The sequence below is a fragment of the Filicampus tigris genome, chromosome 11, assembly GCF_054856515.1.
Source record: "Filicampus tigris isolate MCC_2025a chromosome 11, RoL_Ftig_1.0, whole genome shotgun sequence".
Lineage (NCBI taxonomy): Eukaryota > Metazoa > Chordata > Actinopteri > Syngnathiformes > Syngnathidae > Filicampus > Filicampus tigris.
This window is the reverse complement of record NC_141227.1, coordinates 24,204,695-24,217,252: the sequence shown is the minus strand read 5'-3', so window position 1 is coordinate 24,217,252 and position 12,558 is coordinate 24,204,695. Positions and strand designations below refer to the sequence as shown.

General features: G+C 48.1%; 1 protein-coding gene across 2 annotated transcripts in view; it reads right to left on the bottom strand.

The window, feature by feature from the left end:
* The window catches only part of gfra1a (gdnf family receptor alpha 1a), a 50,424-nt gene that overhangs the window by 5,231 nt on the left and 32,635 nt on the right, over window positions 1-12,558 (bottom strand). For both annotated transcript variants that reach the window (XM_086044925.1, XM_086044926.1), the window contains 5 exons: window positions 4,880-5,058; window positions 3,677-3,849; window positions 2,195-2,304; window positions 1,381-1,515; window positions 591-766 (listed from right to left, as the gene is read on the bottom strand). In XM_086044925.1, coding sequence (XP_085901051.1) covers window positions 591-766; window positions 1,381-1,515; window positions 2,195-2,304; window positions 3,677-3,849; window positions 4,880-5,058 — 773 coding nt within the window. The remainder of the gene's footprint in view (window positions 1-590; window positions 767-1,380; window positions 1,516-2,194; window positions 2,305-3,676; window positions 3,850-4,879; window positions 5,059-12,558) is intronic.

The window sequence follows — 12,558 nt, the reverse complement described above, 5'->3', positions numbered from 1 at the left end:
CAAGATGAAAGATGACAGAAAATGTTTTGCACACAAGCCAAACAAAGACAAATACAACTTTTTTTTTTTTACATGAATACAGTACAAGAAGTTAAAGCCTGTCGGCGTGTGACCCTGCAAAATTGTTGTTGCAGCCATCGCAGAAAGTTGAATTTTCTCTTGGTTAAATGTTTTATCAAACCAGAAAATGATGATGATCATGATGAGGATGATGATGATGACGATGCGGTTGTTCTGGAAAGAATGGGCAGTTTCATCGATCGATCTTATCGATTAAATCAAGCTAGTTTCCTAGGACGTTTCTTTTTTTAAACTTGATTTTTTAAACTTGTCTTGCTTTTTTCTGTAAGCGTAAAAAGAAATGGAACTGGGAACGTGACATTCTATTTTAAGGCCGTGTCAATTAGCTGTTGCGGTATCGTGTGTCGCCGCTAACGACACGGACATCACTGACAGACTTCCCGCCCGGAGGCACGATTGCCGCTAGCCGCGGCTCCGTTTCATCAGCTGCGCTAGCTCAATTCCCGCCGGTGGGAACGCCGCGACTCCGCAAGCTACACACACACACGGACACACGCACGGACAGGCACCTGCAGACTCCCGCAGAAGTGGTATATTCCGGCGTCGGTGTTGATGTGGTTGTCCAGGTTGCTGTTGCGGTTGCGTTGGCGCGGCGACGTGATGGTGGTGGCGGTGGTCTGGGCGGGAGACACGGGCGGCCACACGCTCATGTCCGTGCCGTTCCCGAAGGCCCGGATGGCGTTGCCTGCCGACGCGCGCGCGCACGCGCGGGCGGGTTAGGGTTAGCGCAACGCGACCGCAACTGCGGCATGGCGGGCGGCGGCCATCGCGCATCCTGTCTCTGGTCATTTTGTGAACAACAAGAGCCATTTTGCAAACCAGACGCTGTTCCTTCTGAGCTTTTGTGTGAATTTGGGAAATCGCTGTGATGAATGACAAATGACAGATATACGTGAAAGCTTCCATTATGAAATCTACAATTTGCTTGATCGGTGACGGGTTCCTAGCTGTACAGTCATTCGATTTTTTGGTTTGCAAAACACTTGATTGATTGATCGACAACCAATCGATTATCAGATCAATTGACAATGCTTTTGATAAGCCGCGAATGGTTTCGAGCATCGTAACTACAATTGTGTCGAGTCGTGTTGTCCAACTTGGTCCCGCCGAGACGTGCGCCCACTTTTGCTGTCTGTTTTTCTGGAAGGTCTTCTATTTGCTACAAGGAAATGATTGTCTCCGCTGAAGCTGCCCTCTGTCGCCGCAGCCGGACGTCGGCCTCCCGCCGAGTAAAACGCGCACGATTATCGCCCGCCAGGCCGCGTCGGGTGCGGGAGATGTTTGTCGGCGTGGACTCACGCAGGCAGGCGTTGTCCGCGAAGAAGGTGGCCAGCCTGTCGCACTCGTCTTTGTTGCTGCCGCTGTTGCTGCAGTCGCAGTACGGAGACACGCTGATCTTGGGCGAGCGGAGGTAGTTGGGCGTCATCGCCGTGCCTGCCGACGCAACACGCAGCCTTTCAGTCGGCGCCGTTCACCAGCGTTCGCGCAGGCAACATGTTGCATTCACAAAGGGCAAGAAGCAACCCAACGGCAAAATGGGCTCAGCGGAAGAAAAATATGACCGTTTTGTGATTCAAGACGTTTTCGGAAAGTCTCGAGACACCTGCACAACTCGCGCGTCTTCCGGTGATGAATAACAGCGGCGGTAGTGCGTTGATACCGCCGGCGTGTGTGCGCGCAGGAAGCGGAGGGCAGAGGAGGAGTGAAGAAGCCAGAGCAAGTCAATCGCTTGAGTCAGGGATTCTTCCGTCCCCCAAACGGCCGCTCCCTGGCACTGGCCTGGCTCCAGAACCTTGAGCCCTGGCGGGGGGGGGGCTACATGAGGACATTGCGAGAGTGTGCACTTGTAATGCGTGCGTATGTGCCGGTTGCTCTGGTTAACATTCAAGCGGCGCCGCCAAGCTTGGTCCTCAACTTGCTTGGCCGGCTGACCCGTTTCCTGAGTTTGCAATCCGAGCGCTGACGCGGTCGCTACCAAGCTATTGACTGTCGTGCGTGGAGGCCATTTCAATTGGTTGTCTCAAGAAAAGCTTCGGCAACACTCAAGTCGTTATCGTTGGGAAAGATGTTGAAGGAATGTCGCCGCGCTGGGGCCGCGCGGGCGTCGACTCACCGATGAGGCCCGAGTAGGCCAGCAAACAGTCTGCGTAGTTTTCCTTCAGGCAGCCCGACAGCGAGCGCGGTTCCGACTGGCAGTTGGCGAAGAAGTCGGCCAGACGCGACCTGAAACACGGCCAAAAATATGGTCGGGCACTTTGGCTTGGTTGGTTCCCTCCGCTCAAGTGCCACCAGACCACCAGATGTATGAGCCTGCTCAGTCAACAATTGGGGCAATTCTTGTTGTTGTTGTTGTTATTATTTTGCCAAAGCAATAATAATGGCTGTTAGATTTTCACCTTTCCCGGGGGAAAAGTAGACGGTTAAAAGCCATCCAGAAAAAAAAACGATTGCTTGAAAATGCGCAACATCCACGAAGGGCCCATATAGCGGCGGAAGGCAGACGCTGGCAGTCAGTCAGCGGACAGCGTCGGCCATCTTACAAACGGCTGACACGCGGCCGCGAAAACCGCATCCCGCCGCCACCTGACAAATGGAGCGCCAAGCGTGTGATGGCAGCGGAGCGAGACGGGACGCTAACGCCACTTCGCAATTTACTGCGCAGTCAGTGTGTGTCAGCCAATGCCTGGGTCCAAATGGAACTCATTTATGATGCTTCGATTTAATTGTGGTGAGCCGCAAGCTGCAGGCTCCGGAGACTGGACAACGCACACGCACACGCGGAGGGATGCAGGTGGCGATGTCATCTGCCCATCACTGAATTAGTGCAGCATCATCGACATTAGCGTGTTTACGCCGGCCGCCTGAGGTCAGGGAGGTCGCCAGCAACAATGTGGGGCCACACACACACACGACCGCTCCCCCCCAACACACACACATGCACGCACGCGCACGATGACACACTGACTGCGCAGCACAAAAGTCCTGAACTATTTTTGGCTTTGCATTTGCCCCAAATTGTTTCATTAAAATGTGTCTTTATTCATGAATATAATGAAATTGTTGCTTAATTGATGACTTGATGTCATATATCAATTCAATGAGCAATTGTGCATACATTTCATTATTTGTGTTTATTTGATTGAATATGCTTCATTATTACACGGTAATTCATTACAAATAATACAATGAAAACAATATTTTAAGTAATTGTTGTCTTCTTAAAATAGATGACATTTTATATACACTTCATTTGTGGGGCGGGACCAACTGCTCGTTTCAAAAATCCGATCGAATCAGAAGATAAGATAAGAATGCCTTTATTGAGCACAAACGTTTGCCCAGTTTTTCATTGTAATATTCACACTGAATTATTATTTATGAAATCATATTACGTTTCTACGTAAATGCGTTTATTTGACAATCTATTTTCATCTTATTATTTACAACGGAGACCGTTTTATCGATAAGAGGAAAAGTATATATAGGTTTTATATAAACGATATATAGGTTTTATATAAACGATTTTTGAAAGAAAAGCAAAAAGAAAAGTACCGAAGGCGCCGTCGCCGCTTTGAGGACCGAATTGTTGCGTCACCTGCAGATGTAGTTGGTCCTGCACGAGGCCTGCAGCTCCAGACAGTTTGGCTTTTGTTTCTCCTCGTAGGAGCAGACGGGCACGATGGTCTGACGCCGGCGTTCCGAGCAGGCCGTCTGGTCGCTGAGTGGGCACGAGCAGAACAGCATCCCGTAGCTGTGCTTGGGAGGCACCTAAGGGACCCAAATGGACAGCAGCAATCGAGACAAGTCTCCGATTCTGTGAAATGCCTTCAAAAAGCTTCAGGTTCGCTCAGCGGTAGGACGGTAGATGGAGAATTTTTTGATTTGACTGGACTTGATCTTGGGCCTAAGGTAATTGGATGAGAGGACCCGCTTGGATTGGCGGCAAATGGACTCAACTGTGTTCACGCCCATAACGGCGCAAACCACCCTTTTTCGATTTGGGTACGTCTGCAAAAGAACCAAGACCCAGTCCAACCCGCCTCTGCGCAGATTTCGACCGCGCCTCAAGCGAGGCCTGCAGCAGTCATGAAAGTGGAGGCCCTAACGGTGCGGTGCGTGAGCGGCAAGCGCAACTTCAACTGTTCCTGAGTGCATAGAAAGTCAACGCGAATGCGACACAAATTTGCACCGGCGGACGCAAATGATGCTTTTTCGGGCAAAAATGACCAAAATGTCTTTTCCGCCAGTTTGCTGGAGTCGGAAAGCATGCAGCCCCAAATTGGCAAGATGCTCATCGCGACATGGAGCGTAAAATATTGCGTCTCTCACACACACACACCCACGCAACGTCCTGGACCTGTTGAGCAGAACAATGGAAGATGTTCCTCGCAGTTTGAGGGCACCCGGCCAGAATCTTTTGATACCTCCTGCCGCCAATCCAAAAAAGAGCAAGCCTGGAGAAGGGCGAGCGAGAGAGGTGGTCTCCGTCTTATCTTATTATACTACAAGACAGGGGTGGGCAACGCTTCACGCTTCTTCCGTGGCTCCTTGTCACTTTGGAAATCAAATAATGGGTACCTGATTTCAGTTGGCGTTTATTTAAAGGACTTTGAAATGCTCCGTCTTAAAAGCAAATATCCTCACGTTTTGTTTTTGATAAAGCTGCCGAGTCAGAGCCTTGAGCTGCCAAAAGGTTCAGCGGCAAAAATGAAAAGAAATTGGCTCTGATTTTGCAAAGAGATATTTGACATTGCCAGGTCAAGAAGACATTCGAGCAAAGGCGCGTGCGCTACGTTACCTTGTCAAAGAACTGCCTGAGGGCCTTGTGGCACTTCCTCTTGTTGCAGACTTCGGCGGTGGAGACGCGGCTGGTGCACGGGCTGATGTAGGCCGAGCGGTACTTCTTGCAGGTGTCGTTGAGGTTGCAGGCCTTGGCCGCGTTCAGGCAGTTGTTCTCCCGAGCCACCGCCGGCTCGCCTGACCACGGGCGGAAGGAGACGCAACCGGTCAGGGCTGAGCGCCGACGAAATGACACGTGCGGGCCGTCACCGCTGACGCAAGCCAAGCCGCGACACGCTCGTGGTACGCGCCAAGAACCTGCCAACCGTGGCCCCGAATTTGCGGTGGAATTCGGTGCTCCAAGATTCAAACGCAGACGCTTTGGCGATGCCGCCCACTGGTTGGAATGGCAGAGATAACGCACGTGTCCAATTTATGGCTGACTGTACATTGGCGGACAAAACGTAGCGACCGTACATGAACGCGTCCAGCTGGCGTGCGTGTCAGCTAGCTCGGCGCTAATTCTCAGTGATCCGACTCTAACCAACATTTGCGCGGCCGAGCTGCCGCGCGGCTGAAAATGGAGCAAAAAGTCTTTTCCGTCTAATTAAGCAGCGCCAATTAAGCGGCTGGGAGGGCCAGCGTGGCAAACATCTGCGAGCAGGCGGCCCATGAACTCAATTCAAAAGTGTGCTAATGAGACGCGGTACTTCAAACGGGCCAGTGGAGATCAGAAGTAGTGCAACTGGGAGGGGGTGTCTGGGGGGCGGGGGGGGGTGATCGAGGTTGACAACGGGATGACGATGCATCATTAACAACAGATTGTCAAACTGGAGAAAGAAAGAAAGAAAAGAGGTCAGCGAAGCTGCGGGGAAAACATGAAAGCAGCTGCGGGAACTGTTGACAAGTGGTGGTAGTGCACTACACGTCCACCTCCCTTCATGTTGAAAAGAGGGAATCCCGCACATGATTACAAGCTCCCCTATTGTGAGCAAAAGACAAGAAGGGAAGCGGTCGGAAAGGCTGTTCGAGAGAGCATCAAAGGAGCTGCGAGCATTTATGGCGAGGACTGGCCGCGGCCTTCGCACGTGACAACAATCTCCCGAATTCGAATGTAATGGCGTGCTCATGTGACAACGTTAGCCAGTATTGTCATGACAAGAAGAGACAAACGCAGGGGATGACAATCGGCCGCATTCAAATGGAAAGATGAGAAGAAAAGCGGTCGGGGCGATGGCAGAGGGAATTCTAAAGGACCTGCAGAGATTTCTGGCAAGTACTGCATGTGACAACAATGTTCAATATGCAAGTGAGAGGATAAGTGGTCAGAGAGGATAGAGGAACTTCTAGAAGATAACAACAAAAGACGGGAAGGAAACTCGTTCAGGAGGATGCAGGAATTTCTGGCAAGTACTGGATGTGACAACAATGTTCAATATGCAAGTGAGAGGATAAGTGGTCAGAGAGGATAGAGGAACTTCTAGAAGATAACAACAAAAGACGGGAAGGAAACTCGTTCAGGAGGATGCAGGAATTTCTGGCAAGTACTGGATGTGACAACAATGTTCAATATGCAAGTGAGAGGATAAGTGGTCAGAGAGGATAGAGGAACTTCTAGAAGATAACAACAAAAGACGGGAAGGAAACTCGTTCAGGAGGATGCAGGAATTTCTGGCAAGTACTGGATGTGACAACAATCCCGCATACTCTGATGAAAAGAGAGTATGCGGTGAGGGGATCAGGGAGGCAGCAAGTATTATCCAACCAGCTGGAGGGATTTTTGGAGCAAGTCCCCGCTGTGTCCTATATGTGACAACAATCTTCAATTCTTCATGCCGTAGGGCTTTGGAGAACGACAAAAACAAGCAAGCACGACTTCATTAAGCACAAAAAGGCCTTGAAAGTGCATCACTTCCAACAAGCTGTTCACGTCAACCGCCTCCAAGTCCCCAAACCGCCGAGAAAATGTAAGGAGGAGGAAGGCCCGCGCCTCCTCGTCTTCATCGCTCCCCGCGGGCCCGGCACCTCGGCGACATCTCGGCACCTGGAAAGCTCGGCGACGTGACGAGACGCAATTTGCCATCGATTCTTGGGCGGCCAGCTCCCTCCCGCCCGGGAGGGAGCTCGCTTGCTGCTTTTATGCGGGCGCAGGAGGAGGAAACGGCGGTCACGGTGTGGCTTGTTTGGGAAGAAACGATCAATAGTCAATCTGCACTTTTTTTCAGCGGCGCAGCCCCCCCGCAGAATCGGACCCCCGCTAAGGCCGCGCCAGTCAAGTGAGGGAAAGTGACAAACAAAGACTTTTGCTTGCAGCGCCGGTGATTCTTCTTCATAAACAAGCCCCGAAGGCCACACGCTCCGCCGGCTGAGTCATCACTTCATCTGAATTTGTCAGGTGTTTCTTTTTTTTTCCCTTTCGATTGATTTTTTTATTGTGGCTCGAAAGTGTGCGCCGCTTGCACTAACAACATGGCTGCGAACACAGACGAGCTAGTTTGCAAAAAGCACAGTCGGCGATTCTATATTTCGCAATCGAGTCATTATTTTTGAAAAAAAAGACCACTTTCATTCCTTCTAATTAACGGTGCTGTACTGCACACGTGTACAGTCTGGTGAAAAATCCACGATGCACTTTAGCCGCAATCAGTAAAACGCCATCTAGCCAAGGACGACTGTACTGTATAGCTCATCTATGAAGGCTCCTTTTCCTTGGCTTTTTTTGGACAAAATGGACGTTTCTTTCCCTATTCTCTGTACTGTAAAAACAAAAATAATATTAAATGCTATCAGGGGATATAAAGCAAATCCCAGACGAAAGAAAACCAAATGAGCAACACTTGTTTTGAATAATGTAATAGTCATTCGCTTTGAATTTGACTGTAGAGGACAAAAAAATTAGAATTGGATTTTTGGGAGGTAAAAAAAGCGGCGAGACGTTGGACAGACAACCTAAGAAGAGTGGCATTGCGCAATCCATGTCAACAGCGCCCCCTGGGGTCGGGACATATGTGATGAACTGCAGGCAGATACAATGGCAACACACACACACACGCACCCACGCACACACACGTAGAGGGTCGGGGCCGGGGCCATCTGGACGCCTGGTCGGGGGAGCGAGGACCCCCCGGTGGCTCACGTTTCCGATGCAGCCGCAAATTGATTATCACGTCTCCTTTTTCCTCCGGTCCCGACGCCAAGCCCAGCCACCCCCGCACCCCCCCTCGCCCCAAATCGCCCCCCTCGCTCACTCCACCCTAATTCCAATCAGCCTGGGACAGTGCCGAGTGGAATGCAAACTTCCACCACAACAGCATTCGCCTGAAAGTCCTTCTTGCATCCTGCAGCTGATTGGCTCCCGTGACCTCACTTGCTCTGTGGCTGTCATCATTAATCTTGCGTCCCCCCCCCCCAACAGCCCCCCATCTGTCTCTTTGGGGTACCGCAGAAAGTTGGAGGGATGTCGTGGATCCGTCTTTCTATCTTTGTAGTCAGTTGCAAAATAATGATTTACAGCCGCACTTTTCATATTGTTTGTTTTCAAATCAGTTGATCAATAACAGTACAGACATACTCTACTGAATTTCATTTTGAAAATCAATTAGTTGTACCGATATGAGAACTTGAATTAATGGCTGTTGTTTTCATTCAAAAGCTAAAAACATGATTTTGACACATTTAACAGCAAAATATCTCTAGCATGATGTGTCCCAAACCAAATTTCATGATTTCTTTGCCAATTGCAATTTAGGATAACTTGTCGTTTTTTCACGTTGCTTAGTATGCCTTTTCCACGAAAATTAACACAAAAACATCTTGGTGTCGTATGAGTTAGTTTTTTGGGGTTTTCCTTGCTTCTTGGTCACTCAAGCTGTCTTGAGGTGCCGAAAATTGTCTGACATTTCTCCCCTCTCACGATAGATGTGATGAGCCTAATCTTGATCCTCCACTCAAAAGCTTTGCTGATCTCCAGCCCAAAGCGACGCGACGGCACCATCTACAGCAATCTGTCAGTCAGTGCGGTGGTTAACAAACCTGAATTTCACAGACAAGCTGGGCGGGATCATTCCACGCCTTCAAAACCACAAGAGGACATTTCTCCATTGGGTTCCCCCAGGACAAAATCCAAGGCCGCCTCAAGTTTCGGATTGGGGAGGACGAGGAAGACGAGGATGAAGGCTGACAGACGGATAGAAGAAGCAGCACGAAAAGCATCTCCAGTTGCGCTCAGGGGTCCCGACTTTGTGTGTCGTTAATAACGAGCGTCCCAGCGCAATAAAGCGGCGGCGGCGGCAAATAGCAGAAGTCCCATTTGCTGTAATTGATCCCTGCAGTGTTCACAGTCCACACAAATTTCTGCTCTTCGCCTGGCACTTTATTGCGCTTCGGCGCCTCGCCACAATAAAAGACAAAAGGATTCGCTGACGCTTTGAGAGCATCGCTGGCTTCCTCGCCGGACACTGCGCCCCTAGAGGCCAGTGTGGGAACAACAAGAAATTTCAAGCCTTCTTTGGAAGCCTGATTGGACTTTCAAACTGGCATTTCAAACATTGCAAACTTTTTTAAACATTACGTTGCAAAGTCGCTGGAAAAAAACATGTCCTACTCTGATGGAAGTAAAAGAAGAAACATTTTTCTTTTTCTTTAAATGATTAAAAAAAAAAAAAAAAAAGGTAGCTTTTTCATGAACAAAGTTGGATTTTTCAGAAAAACAGCATTAAACTTTTTTTTTTTTTTTTTTAAAGAAAATTAAACACAAATTTTAAATAAAAACTAAATATAAATATTTCATTGTAATAGTAAGTAATTCATATAAGTATATCAAAAACTCCATTGAAGTAATTCTTTTCAAAGGAAAAATAATCAAGACAAAAAAAAGCATCAAATGTCCTTATGAGAACAATTTCAATTTTTTGCCTAGGGATAGTTTTTACTTTAGAGAATGAAAAACAAATAGAGACTATAAATGATTTTTCAAAGACAACTCTCATTTTCTCAGAATGACGTTTTTCCCTGTGAGAAATTACAGAGAATGTACAAGAATAAAATTGCCCTCTCTGTGCAGGAAAAAACTGCTGAGCTGCTTTGTGTCGTCTGCCTTTCAGCATGTTCTGCGTCAAAGATGCCACTTGCGGTCCGCCAACAACAAACCACCACAGGCTTCTAACAGCAGCAGCAGCCCCGACGGCGACGTCTCTGCGGTGGCGTTTGCTGTCGGGAGTGTAAATCAAGGCGGCAGGCAGCCCGCCGTGCAGGTGAGCCAAACATGGCGTCCACGTCCGTCTTCCCCCCCCCCCCCCCCCCGAAGCGCTTCATGCCCACTGAGGGACCACAAGCGGGGGCCGCGGGGGCAGATATCGAGGAGAGGAAAGACCAGAGAACGGCGGCCTCGGGGCTCGTCCTTATACGAAGACGGCCGCTCGGCTCAAGAAATCATCTTTTGCCTCCCTAATCAATGCAAATGCCATTCACGCGTCCCAGCTCCCCGAGTAGCCATCAAAAACTACCAGCTCTCGTGCAACGCTCCTCACACAAGAAGAGCAAGACACAAGTACTACAAGTCATCAAGTACTGTACTGATAAGACCCTACAAGTACTACTACAGTACTCCTCCCACAAAGGTGACTTGATACGCACTAGAAATACTGTATGATGCGCATGACCCAAGCCGTGCGGCCACATGGCGGTGTGTGGTGGGCGTCGTCTGGCGGGTTGAGGACGGCGGCCCGATGAGGTCATGGCCATGAGAGCACTTAATGAGGACTTAACGAGCGTCCGGGCGACCCGGGCCGCTTTGCTGATGGCTTCCCTCTTGGGAACAAAAGCTCCAGTGTGCTCGCATGCGCGCTAATCACATGAGGCCGCCGTGCCGCACTCGCGCCCAGACAATTTTGACCACTCGTTGTCATCCGCAGCTACGACATCTCTGGGGGAAAAAAAAAAAACCCAGCGGTTTCTGAATCAACCTTTCATTCATAAATAGTACTACATATATCACTGCACATTTTATTATTAGTATTATGAGAACTTGGTGAATCTCTGATTACAAATATGCAGTAACAATTTGTTGCGCTCCCCCTTATGATTCCTTCTTTTGATAATAAAAACAATGTTCCAAGATGTCTTAATAACACTTGAGGTATGTTTTCCCAAATCCCAGAAAAAGATTGATAATTACATCACACATTTCATCCTATTCCTCATCTTCTCAACTCAATTCAAATCATCCTTATTCATAGAGCACTTTAAAAACAACTCTGGCTGCGTACGCAAGAGATGGGAAGAGTAACACAAGAGTGAGTTGAACTTCACACTTGATGGGCAGGCCGGCGGTAGGGCTGGCGGGCGGGCGTTTGGGCACATGAGCATTTGGATACAAGACATAAACAAAAGTCACTTCTCCATAACATGTGACCTTCAATTCTGGGTGGCGCGACTGCCACGACCATAAATATTCGTTTAGGGAGGAAGGATATCAAATGTTACGCTAGCCGCACTCCCCTCGTCTGACCTTTACGACTATGAGCGCTTAAATGAAAATATCGGATGCGTCCCTGGAAGATAAAAAAAAAAGCGCTGCAGGGCCTGTTTTGAACTGCAAATGGAGATCAAGTGTGCAATTAAGACCACAAACGCATTTGAAAAGACAAACATTTGGAAGAAGCTCTGGGAAATCAGTGTGAATGATGCTCTGTAAACGACAACTGAAGGCGAGCGGCGGCGTTTTCTCCGTCAAAGCCCAAGCAACCAAATCATCTTTAATGAGGCGCACATATCAAATCCGATCCATCGACTAGACCGTAAAATAATCAATAGCTGCAGCCCCGAGTTCCAATTAGCGCACTTTGATGGATTGACGTGCACCACTGCATCGAAATACATTACAAATACAGAAATAAATACACAAAGTTCAACTCATAAAGTTGGCGAATGAAGTTGAAGACAGATTCTTAACTTTCACCATTTTTTCAAAGGGGCTGCGAATAACCATTATTTGGATTTGGAATATGTGTCATCTGATCTGATGTGACACCCCACACACTTTGTGCTGGAGCCGATCCCAGCTGACAACGGGCTAAAGGCAGACTACACCCTGAACTGTTGGCCATCCCGTCGCAGGGCATGATTTTGAAAAAATTGATTAGTTCCAATGTTTCTTCTTTTCCATATCTTTATTCAAAAACAGGACTTTTTTTTCAAATTGAGAGTGAAGGTGAACATAAACTGATAATGACCGAATGATTTGTTTGTTCAGTAACATCCATCAGAAATGTGACCCCCCCCCAAAAAAAAAATCATTGTTTTCCAAAGCTAAATAAGATTTAGCAAATGTCCAAACTATCATGATTCAGCAAAAAGACTTTCATGGAGGACTACAGAAATAAGAGACTATTTACCGTTGCAAGGCCGAAAGGACTTTGGCAATTTAAAGTTAAACAAGAGCTCTAGATGATTAATCAATGATCAAAATAGTCCATTAATTTAACAATTAATTCGTTGTCAATTCATGTAAAGTAATTGCTGCACTCCTACTATCAAATGAAACACACAACAAAGACAATTAAATGTTGTTTATTTGAAACCACCACAGAACTTAAGTCTCTTAGCTTAATGCCAACATAATGGAAAATTCCATAGACAGGCTAACGAATAGCATCTATGTGGTGGCGTTTAACGCAATAACAATAATAACAATATGAT